This window comes from Macrobrachium rosenbergii, chromosome 4 (assembly GCF_040412425.1).
Source record: "Macrobrachium rosenbergii isolate ZJJX-2024 chromosome 4, ASM4041242v1, whole genome shotgun sequence".
NCBI classification, from domain to species: Eukaryota; Metazoa; Arthropoda; class Malacostraca; order Decapoda; family Palaemonidae; genus Macrobrachium; species Macrobrachium rosenbergii.
In genome coordinates this window covers 81,924,677-81,940,152 of record NC_089744.1, presented here as the reverse complement: position 1 = coordinate 81,940,152, position 15,476 = coordinate 81,924,677, and the positions used below count along the sequence as shown (strand labels likewise).

The following is a 15,476-nucleotide window of genomic DNA, read 5'->3' as shown; positions in this document are numbered from 1 at the left end:
AAACAGCCTTACAATATGTGAAGGAAGAGAAGATGGACTGCAGTATAAGAAATTACAGTACTATAGCTTAATAATACTTGCATGAACATTCTGCAAAAAATATTGGCAGTGCTGCAGGAAGGAAATTCTAAGAATTGTTAAAACAGATAATCATCAGCTTGAATTCATGCCAGAAAGAAAGCAATTAAAAGTCTGTATAGTATGGCAACCACTGGAAAAATACCATGGAAAGAGGAAGAGATTATTTTACCTCTTATTTGTTGCTGTGGCTACTGTGGGAAGGTATGGATTGGAACTTTCTAGTGTGTACCAAGTAACAGATAATGTCACAAGAGATGCTCAGGGTTGTGAAGTATACAAGTAAGGGATGTAGATGCCCAAAATGTATAGGAGGGGCAGTTGGAGAAGAGAGAACATTAATGTTATCTTGGGACACCCTAGAATGCAAAATCAAATAATGTTATCTTGGGACACCCTGGAATGCAAAATCATTAAAAAAAAAAAAAAAAAAAAAAAAAAAAAGACTGCAGCCACTAGGAAGTGGAAAGTTTGTTATGGAAGTAATAGGAGGAACACTTGCTGGAAGGCCCATTAAATTATGAAAAAAGGGGGAAAATGACTTATAACTGATGGAATTTCAAGTAGAAAGTATGCAAGACAGAGGAGTGTGCTGGGAGGTTATTCACGTCTTAACCTCTTAGACGGGAAAGTTGACATGAAAACATTTATGACCTTGAGAGCATGATTCCTTTTCGGCTAACTTGTTGGTCTAATCTCTGGTTTATATTTGTGAGTTGCTTTCATTTATCGAGTACTGTGTTTACCAAGAAAATCCTTTAGTCAAAGTAAGATACCCCACATTTTTCATACAGATTTGTATACTTGCAAGCCTCTTGGAAAAATCTATGAATTGAAACAAAGTTCAAATTTACATACAGTTTATTCTATTTTCATAACTACAGACATCTTGTATAGCACAATAAAGAAATAAAGTACATCTTATTAACAGTTTACAGTATTAACAAAGTACTCAACTTAAAATATAACCTCTCCCTGTACCACAGTTTTCATTCAGAATCAAAACACTCATTCTCCTTAAACACACTCAAATGTAGATCTCTGAGATTTTTCTTTTTAAATGTTGCTCATCACAAGGTCCTCTTGATATAAGGTTTGTAAAAGTTTCTCACTTTCTAAATGATACACAAGCCCCTTATGTATAAAAAGTTGGCATAAGCTCATTGTACCATCTATGCTTTACAAACTTTGGAAAAATATAAGAAATAACCTCTGCTTCCACTAAGAAAATAATCACTGCAGATATCTGCACTGGATATCCCCAGTAAGCCGGTCATTTATATGTACATTTAGGTAGCCATGCTAAGTAAGAGATATCACACAAAGCCAGGTTGTTTTCTGATGTCACAGCATTTCATCTGCAAAAACCAGCTTTGCTTACTGATACTCAGTGGAATTATTATGAACTGACATTCCATTCTTTCCTTTTGTAAATACTGATTCGTATATAAATTGATGATTGAAAGACTTTTCCTTTTAGAAATGTCCCTTAGAGCTAATATGAATTTTAAATGTCACTTAGAGCTAGAATGAACATATCAACAGTCATCACACTGTAAATGCTGAGCTCAAATTGCAAATAATTCAGGCATAAAGAAAAACTGTAATATACTATGTGTCAAAATTTATAGTGTCCTAAATCTAACAAAATTTGATAAATAAATATTAATGTAAGTAAGTAAGTTACCCTCTGACTACAAAACAAGCACTGTCTGTATAAAGAATGGTAATGGAATAAAATGTGATGCATTGTTATCTTACCATCTGCAAGTCATGAGGTACAGTATAGTATAAATTGATTGATTCTACAAGAGGACATGCACCTAAGTGCTTCATGAAATGTGTAGTGCATTTAATTTTAATTAATACCAAGGCACAAACATACAGGTAAATTAGAGGTGCTTGAGTTTGACACATGACACAGAAGTAGAGATGATCTGGACTTGTGAAGAGATGAATATAGTCTACTGTAGAACTGCAGATAGCCAGTGATACAAAACCCTCTTTATGAATAAATAATTTTGTATGTTGGAGAGTGCTTACACCATAAAAAAAAAAATGTGCAGTAACCTGCATAATTAAAAGCATTTCTTGAATATCTCATAGCACAGACACTTGAACACTGTATTACTTTGCTGGGAATGGATTTAACAGTAAATGCAGGTTCCTTAAAGATCTTTTAATCGGAATATTTACGTATTGGTTCTTTAAGATGAATCTTCATTTACTGCCTTAATAGTTTTACTTCCCTTTCTAAGATGAAATATTGGGGTTTCACAGTGTTCAACTATCACACAAGATGGGAGAAGTTTCAATGTACAGTTCTCAAATAAAAAAAAAATGCACATTCATAAGATATTAAAATGTGCAATTTAAATATTTTGCATAACTCTCTTGGCCTTTTCAAAGCTTGGGGTTAAAATTAGAGAGGTCAGGCCAACTCCATGTTTCAGGAATTGCTGATTTACCATCATAATTGTAGCAATACAGTTGTTCCTCAATGAAGGAAAATTTATCCTTTGGTTCTGGGTATGTTGATGCAATACCTGGAAAAACAATATTTTCAGTTAGGCTCTTCTGAAATTATGCACACATACTATCTAAGGAAAATGCAAATGCAGGCTTACTATCCAAGACAAACTATTAAAGTTAAAATGGTACAACAGTTACCTACTTTCGTTTTTCTAATGATTGTAGGAAAGCTTTTCAAAAAATACTTTGGACCTTTTGGCAAATTAATATTAGTTCTAGACTTTGAAATCTTTAACAAAATTCCATGAGTTCGTACATGAATCATGCCTGTAACTTGCAAACCACCACCAAACCAAATATCCCATCAGTGTGACATCCCTTCCAAATCTTTCCAATAATTTGTGTCCTCCACCTCGTTTAACAAAGTGAATTTCACACAAATTTTTATTTTCCTGGGGTTTTGTTTTATAACAACAGGACCTGTAGTAAAGTCTAATCACAAACTGACTGCTTAATACAAGAAATCATTACTAGGTCTCTTTAATTGCACAAGTTTTTATAAGCACCTTTCCCGCCCTACCACCAAAATACAATATTAAAAAATTTCTTTGTTATACAAACCAGAGCCTTTTATATAGGAGTATCTTTCAGTGCAAACTGGAAGCCAGTCGAAATTTGGTAAAAAAAGTAGTTAACCAGGTGGTGAAGGTGAAGATGAGGGGTGAGTGGGGTAGTATCCCTCACCGACCAACCGCTGCCTTCAACTTTTCCTGCAACTGCAGGGACTGAGCATAGTTGTTGAGGTGAGATTAAATACAAAAGACTGTTTGTGTACCTATGACAAATAGAAATTGTTATTCAGAATTTACTTGTTACTAGGGAACACAAACTAGTTTATCTTTTTTTTATATAGGAGACACTCCTTAGGAAGAGTGCCCTACAACTAACCATAGTTGAAAGGGGAAACTTGGTTCCTGTAACTTCCTAGCAGTCTAGCAAAATAGTAGCTGTCCAGAGTAGCAGTGATCTGGACCAGTGTGCCTCTTCTGAAGCAGGAAGGGCTTGCCAGGTTATAAATGCTTCAGAGAACCATTACATCTCCAAGAGAGATTTCACGTTGGAAGTCAGTTTAGTTCTAGCTGTTACAAGCAAAGGGTTTAGGACTAAACTCTACCATGCCCTTTTCCCCTTTTTTATGGGAGAAAGGACACAGGGATGCTTTCCGTATCCCACGTAGAGGATGGACACCCTAACAGTAATCACCAATAACTTCTGACTCCAGCACATACTTCAGCCTAAATGCTGCTCCTAAGGGAAGGGAATCCAGTCATTGCACTTTGACACTGTTCAGCCTCACACCAGACCTAGATACATTGGACAAGATACTGACCCTGTTTGTATCCAAAGCTTGGGTGACTATATAAACCGGTGGGTAGCCACCACAGGTCCCAAGAAAAAGGTGTCTAGGGACTTGTGGGTGATAGCCCTCAGGTAGAATGAGGTAAAAGTTGTCTGGCAATGCCAGACACCCTCATTCATTACCTGGAAAACTGAAAAGCAAGCACCAGACTCATGGACTTGGAGAGCCCTCGTAAGGGAAGGGAGGAGGTATTGCCTGTCTGGTTACTTCATGAGACAGAAAATGGGAAGGGGAATCCTGAGACACTCCAGTACCACTTCAGTTGCCACAGAAGCGAGGGCACGTGGCACCATCCATGAGGCATGAGCTGCTCCAAAGACAACAGATGACCTTGGACTACCTGCCAAAACCGACTTGGTTATTCCTACCAGGACAGGAACTGTGCCATTGCCTCCCTGAGATTGCTCATATGAAAGTCTGTGGGGTAAGCTATTTCTGCTGCTTAGCCTATGAGCATTCCAAGATATTTTGTCTGCGGCTTGGGCTCAAGATACAAATATCAGTTTATCATAACCCCTAACCTCTGGCAAAAACTAGGAGACAATCTCTGTCCTATAGGAGTCATGTCCTCAAGGCCACCAGGACTCTAGGCAGTTGTCCAGATAGTGTAGTCAGCAAATACCTGCCAAAATGAGGCCAAGCTGACACTAAGGTGAATGAATACCCAGGTACTATAATATCCGAGGGGCCATCACCAGTCCAGAGCCAGAGGTACTCTCGGTTTTAGGACTCCTCTTTCAAATTGACCCCTACATTGAACTATCCGAAGTGCGAGGCTCCACTCCTGAACTCTGGTGTGAGAAGAGAGAGGGTAATACTGTAATGGCTTTCCTACAGAGGACCAGGTTTGCCCACTGGTTAGCACTCAGGTGTGCCAGGAAGGACAGAGTTCTGCCTCTTGACACCAACCACCTCTGGTACAATGCCTTCTTGTCTCCAGAAAATATGTCTGCAGTGGTGTAGACCATAGGCAAGTTCAAATGTAGGTTGAGCCACAATAGTAGTCTCCATTGCAGCCTTCTCTGCAACAAAGGAGGGACCTTCCTGATGCTGCTCCAATGGCAGGTCATTTGTCAGTCCACAGACTGATGCCTAGCATGCCAGTGGAGTAGCCTCCACATCTGGTATGTAGTACCTCTCTGGTGCAAAAGTGACAGGGGGAAGGAGTTTGCTTGATCTGCTGGAGGCAAGGTAACTTTAGACCTGCAAATCAAGCCATTCACCTTCTCCAAGGCATCAAATCAAGGCATTTACCTTCTCCAAGGCATCATGAGCAAGCTGTGACTATGGCAACTAGACCAATGGCCTCAGTCCAAGATCAGACCTGAAGATTATCTTTGCCTCCATCAGTGGACAGTCGACCAGTAAAAAAAGTCATGGTCGCCTCCCCTAGATTATTCCATTATTGAATGAGTGAAATAATCTTCAAAAACAGCTGAAGGCACAGAACCCAGCCAAATTGTTAGAATAATGGTCTGACTTTGACCAGGCTGCCCTGCTGCTCTGATACCTAGTCACAACCAAGAACAAAGTCAAAGGAGAAGAGCAATCTCTCACACTGCTTCCCTCCTGGAGTAGGATTGCTCTACATGTAAACTCTGGAGAGTGCAAACACTGCTAGCACAGGACCAGTGACTGGTCAGAGCCGAGTAAACAGGTTGCACATACCGCTCTCTATGTGGCCTTGGGGGGCTGCAATGAGAAGGGCTGTCCTGCACACCTGCCTTCCCTGATCATGCAAATGCAAAGAAGCAGGGTGGGTGAGGAATGTGCAGCCCTTTCCTGGTGCGAGCTTGAACACTCATGGTGGGAAAAGGCAGGGGCAGACTCAAAGTCTAAGTGAGTTGGTGAGGTAGCACCAGTTCTGACAAAGATAGAATAGTCATCTGGTGACCAAGCACTGCTTCTCCCCTGGATGGGGGAAGTGCACGGAAGGGTTCCCCCTGGACCACCTGCATGGGGTCTTAGACTTCCCCTTCTTCCACTTCTGTTAGGGCAAAATGGAATCCAGGGATGGCACAGAGTTAGAGGGTTTGACAACAAAGAGGAATAGGATGATGAGAGCACGTTGCCATCTCTTCTTCCTTTCCCTGTGCTGGATACGAAAGAGCTGGTTGAGACAGGAACTGAAAACTAAACCAAAGCATCAGGAACAAGATGATTTGCTACCAGGAGAAACAACAGGAAGACCCCTCTCTGTAGCAAAGACAGCAGAAGGCACATCCTGGACTGTACAGGAGGGCTTTGAATTTTGAAGCCCTCTTCTCCTCAGCTAGGGTGTCCTGGAAGGCACTGGAGATACTGCAGTGGCAACATCCTGCTGTGGGAACCAGGAGCATGAGATTCAAAGTCAGAATCATCTGAGGATGATGCAGCTGGTGATGGACTGCCTCCATCAGCAGCAGCTGTGTCCTTGGGTGAGAAGTCTTGAGCCTAGTGTCACTCCCCTTTGAGGGAGATACACTTCCAGAGGGAAGAAGGATGGAAGGGCAGGGGGGAAAGAAGGGGGCTAGATGGGTTCATTGGTGTCATGGGGGGATATTTCCCCCAAATGAAGCTGGCAAATGCCTTGTGTCCTTCCTAGTCTTCCCAAACCTAATCCACTGAGGAGAGTCCCATATTACTTATTTCTTTCAAGGGAAATCCCTTGAGCAGGCCTTTTCCCTGCAAGAAGCACATCAGTACGAAGGTCTGTCACTACAGTGACATGAACCACCCACAAGGACACCCATGCCACTCGCAACATTGTAATTCTTGTTGTCTATCCATTTGATAAAAAACACAGACCAGCAAAACAAACAGGAAAAACCACACCAAAAAGAGGTTGAAATGAGGAAATATTCATCCACCACTAAGCTTTTCAACCAATCAATCGGAAAATGAAAGTGACACTTGAGTGAGGTATACTCCCGACTCAGTCCCTATCTCCACCTGTTAATCACCTGGTTTACTATCTTGTTACCAAGTTTCGACCAATTTCCAGCTTGCACTGAATGATACTCCTTTGTAAAAAAGGCAAAAGTTTGTATTCCTGCAGGAACAATTATATATACAGTATTTCATTAACACTGGTACACTGTCAGCAATCTTTTAAAATTACTGTACTGTACAGTACTGACTTTGTAACATGTCAGACTCTTAAGTATGACATGATACAGTAAGTTGTTGCTAAATATTTAGAATAGTATACTTTTACATACCATGAACAATATCTTAATATGAATTTAAGTAGCAATAAATTAACAAATCACTTCTAAGCAAGTGCAGTTATGTTAAACCCGTGGTATTGTAAATTATCTGGTTATCAAATTTATGCCTTATCTAAAAAAGAAAGTTTGTGATAACCTTTCTTTAGAATTTAATATTCAGTAATGTGCAATATTACATCTACATGTAATGTGTCCCAATAAACAATGATGAAAGTATAGGCACTTTAACATTTTTAGTAAACTACAGGTGATAATGTCAGTAACATGAGCTGATAATATTAATCCATAAGGAGCCAGTCCATGTGGAACTTTCATTGGTAAAAAAATATCATGAAACACAGCAGTTCACTTGAAAGATTAGCATACAGACTGACCAAAAACCCACAAGGGAAATAAGCTTATGTACTTCTTTTTTCTCATATTACATTTGCCAATGTCAGTGAGGTAAACATTTGAATCCTCCAGCAAAAATGTACAGCAGATTAAACAGCCTGGTGGTTTTCTTAATAAGAGGATCCACTACGGCAACTCAAACTTACAAACGCCAGTGCACAGTCTCCCCATAGAGGGACACCAATTGTAGTGTGCCATGCATCACATGGTGAAGGTGGTATGTACTAATGGCTCTTTCCAGTGTTCCTTCAGCCCCAACTACAAAGTTTTTTGCCTGTTAATTTTCATCAATTCTGTCCAGTGTCTCTAATTTTACCTTTCTCCAGTTTTCCCTTCATTTAAAAACAAATCCTTTTGGAAAACCCAGTGGGAATCCACAAATCTGACTCAATGGTCTTGTTTAACTATTTTCATCATAATATTACTACTATGAGATTCAGGGCCTCTGTAACACGGTTTTTTCGCAATAACTTTTTATCTATGCATTTCATAAATATAACGCTTATTCAGAATACACATTGTATCTACACATAAATTTTGACTGTATTCTGCATTACGTAGGTTGAATAAATTTGGTACTTATAATGTAAAAGTGACTTTTTTGAAGACGGGCCAACTTAATCGGAGAAAAGGTTTCGAACGCACTCGTTACGTAACTTATGACAGCATTTCTTCCCTCTTTCTCGGTGGATGATTGGCTATACGTAACTAAGGCTAGACCTCTGGCAACAATGACAAAAATTTAAATACAAGCAAAGCAGTACACCTTTATGAACTCTGAAACCTCTCCACTGATAATTGTCATAATGAACAAACCAACAAAATATGTTAATAAATACAAAAACACTTCGATTATTAGTCTAACTCCCAAAATAAGTTTCCTAAGAAATTACAGTCTACTTTATAGGTCACAATCAGATTGACAAGATGTAGGGAATAGTTGGTAATTTTCAAAACCATAGTAGACAAGCTTAATTTGATAACTGCTATATCCAATGTCAAGCAATTTTTATTTATTGGCTATCTACCTATTTACTGAAAAAAAAATAGCCGGTACCGTATTTTCGCTTTAAACCTTCACCAATAATTATTGTCAGAATGATGACTTCATGAGGCTCCACCCACTTTGGCCTCGTTATAATTTAGGATAACACTGAAGGCCATCATGGGCATTGTTGGATTAGAAAATTTAACTTCTGGCTATGAAAACTCATTTCTCGAGTAGTTGTAAGAAGTGCTAAATGATCCTCAAGGATCCCAGCAGTTGGCCTAAACATTTAATTCATGTATATTACTGCTATTACTACTGTTATGGCACTACTGCTACAGTAGTATTACTACGCTAGCACAGATACCCCACCCACATCTATGTATCGTTCCGCCATTCATAAAGTCTTTGTCATGTTTTTTCACTGTGCAATAAGCCATGGCCTCCTCAGAAATTAAGTTTAAAATTAGATGATAGGTTATTTCATTAAGCTAAAAATTATGGTAACTGGGTATGTTATTGCCGATGTTGAAGCTAAAGATAAAGAAAAAAAATTATATCGGATGATCCGTTGGTCTGCTGGAGATTTTAGCACATATAAGCTTGTATTTACTTTCCAAAATCTTATTTTAACAAAAATAGCTATATAAAGACTGTTTACATACAATTTCTCTCTCTCTCTCTCTCTCTTGGTGGCATAGTGAATAGTTAATGGAAATGTTCAAAATCCTGAATGACATTACAAGTATTATAATCACGTTACGCTAAATACAAATCAGACCATAAACATTGGATTTAAACTAGAAACTGAATAATTACCTATTCAGGCTATAGTAAGTATGGCCACGGGCTTTCTCTTGACTGTATAAAGTTACAAGTCGTAAGACAAATACAGTTTTGCAACCACGAGGACAATTCCAAATCATGTTAGCCATTCTTGACTGCTATGGGTTTCAGAGCTGATGGAACAAGGTGAATGAGTTTCTGTCTGGTGGATGGGCGGGGCAACATTTCGTCAAACGGTGTTTACCTTGCTTACGTAATGAATGTTTTTCGACTCTTGGCTCGTAATCATTGGCCGTGGCATCGGCTAGATAATTTTTACTCTATAAAAATTAAAACTATCGGGTTTAGGTTATTGATAATGCTGACAAAATTCGTGTGTGGTTGTAAAATATACATATGTCAACTTTCAGCTACATCCGATGCTTTGATAAGGAGCAAAGTCCAAAAAACCGTGTTACAGAGGCCCTGAATCTCATAGTAGGTGACCAACCACTAGATAATCCTTTAAAACTATAACTGCCAGAATCATTTGTTGGAGTACTGCACCTAATAAATTGAATGGAAAGGGAGATGCTGCCAGTGTGATCCCTTTAGAACAGATCTTTCTTGCTATGAACCATTCATTTACGATTAGTTACCTAACAAGCAATTTATAATAGCATGAGAGGTTGGGTAGTTTTTATGCAGTGCATGACTGATGCAGTTTCAGTGACTCAAAATCCTGATTGTGGCACAAAATCAGTGTCTAGATATGCTGTACAATTGGAAAGTGTACTGAAACTGAAATCTGAATAAACTTTTAAAAATCTGATAAAGGTACTATGACATGACAACAGTAAAAAGTGAAAGAAACCTAGTCACCAGACAGCAACTCAGAGAAAGGAAAACATGAATGTAGACAATACAACACTCTTGCTTAGAGTAACTGGCTGAAGAATACCTAACTCTAGATATGGATACCTCAGGCCATACACTGCTGCAAATAACTTTTAGTGATGACCATCCTGGTGCTGAAATTTTTAACCATGCCTAGTTAAATTATATAAATTTTTCACTCGCTATGATGCTGTGATAGTTGGGGAGGGAAAGAGGTAATAGCAGGAGAGAGAGACTGCTGTTGTTGGAGGAAATCCACATGTTGAATCATCCTCAATCCTGTGGCTCGCCTTATAATTGAATTCAGGTGTTCAATCTAAACTTTAGCTCAAAAACTATTGTTGCATGTGTGGATGTGCCCTATACTTCTGTAAGGGTTCATGTTTCTGCTATGCATGTTTGTTCATTTACGGCCCTGCTACCTGCCAGACGGCAGGAAGTCTTACCCTTGAACACCAAGCTGGAGATTACACTAAAATGTTGAAATGTGTTAAAATTAGTTCCAAAACTTTTCACTTGTGGAATTTTCATTGTAAATGAAATCTTTTTTTAAGCTTTTGAATATTTTTAATGCTGTATTTACTGTATACTAAAAAGACTGTATTGTACTACACTGTACTGTACACTCTTGGGTAAGTAATCATCTGTTCATGATAACCTTTGTCAAGCTTATGGCCAACAATACGCTGTACACTGTAGTAGGACATAAGGCCCCTAATCCCTGCTAGTGTCAAGAAAAAATTATTATTTTTGAGTAGTTTAACCAGATTGCCAAGCTGGAATGCCTAACTCTTGGAAAGCTAGCTGGAAGAACAACTTCCATTGCACAGATTCCCAGGTAAAAACCTTTTATATAATCAATAGAACATTGTTTGATTATTCTCTTTTCAAGCTATTTCACCCTATATGTATTTGTGGAGAATTTATTTCCTGTTAAAGGGTTAGACAGCACCTATTTGGCTGGCTCGAATTATTATTAACAACAGCTGTTTGAACACTGAACAACAGACTAGAGCACCATTGCACACTGACTATGCTTCCAACACCAAAGATGTGCTTGAAATGCATTGGTGGTTCCTCTTAAGGGTTACCTCCAGGCTGACTGCTTTATTACATTATTTTTTATTTATGGTATATTTGGTTGAATCTGAATAGCTGAGAGGGCTTTCTGTTGCCAATTTCTTAGCTGGAAAAATAATACAATTCTTCTAATGACAACTGCTTAATACACCAATATATATTGGAAGATTTAAATTTTAAAATTTATATGGTAATATGGTTCTGTGTAATTAAAATTCTATGACAAAGTGGCAACATTTGACTTATTGTATTTCACTACAAGTTATGTATAAATTTCAACGAAAGCTTTGTCTTCATAAAAGACTAAAAGAGGTCTTTGTTAATTAATAACCAAAGCATCTGTGCCCTGTTTCATGTGTTTTGAATCCTAAAGTAAAAGTAATTGCTAAAGGAAAGAGTGAATTAGTGTAAAAAAAATACAACCAAAAATAATATTCACACTGGAATAGCATGAAACTGCAACTTGTCCACTCCATGCACAACAAAGGTCTATGCAACAATTCTTGTACTTTGGAATAACAAGACCTAGCTTTGAGTATGATGGATTCGATCCTGTACCAGTGGCAATTGTTTAAATATAAAAATGAGATTTAGTAGTTGTGCAATCAAAATAGCCATAGAAATTCATCTCTGATTAGTAATATTGAAAACTCATACAAAAATATTGTGTTAATACAGCATACTGCAACCAACTACAAGTCGGTGTAGATGACACCTTCAGGTTATCTATTTCAAAAATTCAAAAATAAAAACATTACTAATACTTCAACTTGTCTATCACATGCTAAAGAAGACCCAACACCATGTTTACTGACATAGTTAATACTATAGTTTTTCTCCATAAGAACCACTGCTACAATAAAAACCAAAAGGGAAGTATATTGACCCATAGACACCTTTTCAAAATATACTTTACAGTGAAACAGTCAAAATTAAAAATATTTCATTGCATACATTTAGGCTGCATATCCTTATTTAATATCTCTATCTCTATAACCACCTGTGAAGCAACCACCACTGTAAATTGTCTTTAGATGAACAGATAGGACAGATTTTCCTAAATATTAAACAAAGCCTGATGATGCAGATATGTTCCAGGGCAAGGTCAGTTGTCTATAAAAAATGCTGCATGCAAAACCACTACACTGAGTCTGTGTACTAGTGCTAAATAACAATGAGTCATGGACAAGCACTGCCCATCTATTGTGGATGTACAGGATTACCACCAAAAACAAACAGAACAATGAATTCAAGCTGTGTAGGGTCAGCCATAACTATAGCTTACTGGACTTAGGCCTAAAGTTTAGGCCAGGAGTAGACATTTGGGAGGGCAGACCCATAATGATAATCATATAGCTGAGCTTTAATAAACTCATTGATGTTCGGTGGCTCTGGATAAACTGATGCAATGTCTGCAAATATAGGTTACCCAAAAAAATTTATCAAATATATTTAACTCCAAGGAAGTAACCAAATCCTTTCACCATTAATGAAAAAGAAACTTAATAAAACAAACTAAGACACAGTATTTACTACAAGAAAAGTGAACTTTCTAAACTATTTCCAATATTTCATACTAAACCTTAATAGATCCCATTTCTGTAACTAATATATACAGTATTACAATCTCAGATGGAAGCACTGAACACTGGTCATTTGCATTAATAAAAATTTTAACAGCCAGTTTTTTTTCTTTTAATTTTGAAGTATTCAAAGCTTAAATTTACTAAGTGAAAACATTTCCATAAATGATGAATGCTTCTTTACTAGATTTTCAACACCACAGAAAGGAGTATTGATGCAACTACACTCAAACCACTGTAGCAGCAAAAATTTTACTTTAATATACTTGTTCCAAACAAAGAATATCATGCTACTAGTGCAAAATTCAACTCTTACAATAAGAGAATAGTCTCAGTACTTACCTAAAGCACTGTAAACCAAATACTGTATGATCAATGTAAAATCTCCTTAATTTTTGGTGTTAAATAAACATTTTACCAAAAACTAGTTGACATAATTTGCTTCTATGGCAGATGTATATAACGTATACAGTAATCAATTACTGTATTATCTACATTAATATTTCTTTAACTTTATGCATAATTATTTCTTTTCAGATAATTAAGATGTCGATATCATATCATCAGGGAAACTGTGGGCACCATTTTACGCGTATCCATCATTTCAGTTCGTTCTCTCACTTTACCCCTAAGTATGTATAAGATGCTGACATACCTGGTGTGAATGCAAAAGGGGTTGGAGGGGAACTCGGTGAAGATATTATCCAAATCCTTTATTTTCATAGTATTTTTGTCAATTTCACATTTTCTGTGTCTCCTCACAATTCTGACTTTTAAAACTGCTGTGCTTCCTGCCTTTTATACTGTATTATTTACATATTTCACATATATTCAAAATCTGTAAATAAATCTTTATCTACAAAACCAACTTAACTCTTACTCTTCTATGGCACCACCAAATATTTTTTGACTTGGAATGGAAATGTTAATTTTGTTAGAAAATCCATACTGCCTTTCCTTCACCACTAAAATACTCCCAAATATGTAACCATCACCCTTCCATCATTAGTTATAAACTGCTCATAACAAGATGCCAATTTACATCTAAAGTTCAATAAACTAAGAATAATTTCATTGAGAAAAAAATGCATACAACAACGGTAATTCATTCAATATGCAAATGTGTACAGAAAAACTGAAATATTTTCTAATTTGATAACAAGTCTGTGTTCACACCAGCTTAATTCTTCTTGTACATAAAAATGGTATATGAAAAATTTGTTGCTCAAGTTAGATCAAATTTTGCTAAAACGCTTGGTGTACTATTTATTTCTGAACACTTCCACTATAACTACTGACCCAACCAACATGGCTTAGCTATTCCATTGCTAGAATTAGTGAGGATTCAGATACTGTTTCACTATTTTGACACATCCTAACCCAGGTCAAGTAAGGAGTTTAAAAAATTTGGCTTACTAAGTGAGTATGATTTTAAGTCAATAGATTTGTCTTATCCTCAGAACCATTTCAAATGGAAGCCAGAACAGATAATCCATGTAGAATGCCTATAAGCAAAAGGTAATACGAAAATGCTCAGGAAAACTTACCATTGGCTCTGCTGAAATTGAAACTAAAGAAAGCATTATTGTGCAACTAACACTAAAAGGAATTAAAATCTTCCATCAACTAATCCTTGTCTGTGACAGGCCTAATGCCATTATCTATACAAGATTCAAGGCAAACTGCAACAAGGAACTGGCAAAGAGTAATTAAAGGATCAGTCAATATTTGAATGACAGAATCTGAAAAACCTAAAAATTATGTAATGTTTTTTTATATAGCTAGGTACGCAATATGGTTATGTAAATGTGAAGTGTTAACTCAAAATTTGTGGTCATTTAAAGGAATTTTCCATAACCACTATCACAAATGGAAATGTTTATGCATTTGGTCAGTATGACTATATTTTGGTCGGAAGAATGTATTGTTAAAATAATACATGAATTTTGTTCAATGGACTAATAGCACATTTTCCCACTGATAATAAGCACCGGAAACTAAAGCAAGCTCAGCAGCTTTGAAACCTTTATCCAAGCAACACTGCAACACAAAGACCACAGATATGCTGCTCCACCTTTTATAAGTCCTATCTCAAAACATAAGTTCACACTACAGTACTAACAATTCATAATTTCATTATCTTCATTAGGTTTCGCACATTAATGGCCTAAACATGTCTAAATGAGGGTATATGATGCTTGTTTTTATATCTGTAAAGATCAAATTTTATAGTTTTACAGTTATGGTAAAAATAAAAGATTAACTTTATTTTGTAAGCCAATTATATTTCTGTACCATATTAATTTCATTCTTGTAGAGTAATTAATATAGAGGGAGTCATCATTTACCTATACATAGTCCTGTATATAATTTTTTTATAGGTAAAAAATAGGTGTCAATACATACGTTAACTTTAGCAAAAAATCTAATGCCATTTTATCTTCCCCTTTCATATACTGCATACTGTAACTTGGTGAGTTTTCCGTGTTCCTGGTATCAAGAGTCATATCTTGATAAATACTATGCAGATTTTCAACCCAAACCCACCCCTCTCCCCTTAACCGTTATCCAAATTTTGAAAGGAAGCATCC

At 37.0% G+C, this 15,476-nt stretch overlaps 1 protein-coding gene across 21 annotated transcripts in view; it reads right to left on the bottom strand.

Annotated features, from left to right (window-relative positions):
* Positions 1 to 924: 924 nt before the first annotated feature.
* LOC136836217 (NADP-dependent malic enzyme-like) overlaps positions 925 to 15,476 on the bottom strand; it is an 87,800-nt gene continuing 73,248 nt past the window's right edge. For 11 of the 21 annotated variants that reach the window (XM_067100227.1, XM_067100255.1, XM_067100262.1 and 8 more), the window contains 2 exons: positions 12,588 to 12,714; positions 925 to 2,624 (listed from right to left, as the gene is read on the bottom strand). In XM_067100227.1, coding sequence (XP_066956328.1) covers positions 12,599 to 12,714 — 116 coding nt within the window. In that variant the 3' untranslated portion in view covers positions 925 to 2,624; positions 12,588 to 12,598. The remainder of the gene's footprint in view (positions 2,625 to 12,587; positions 12,715 to 15,476) is intronic. The other 10 variants (XM_067100221.1, XM_067100234.1, XM_067100240.1 and 7 more) reach the window with 1 other exon arrangement.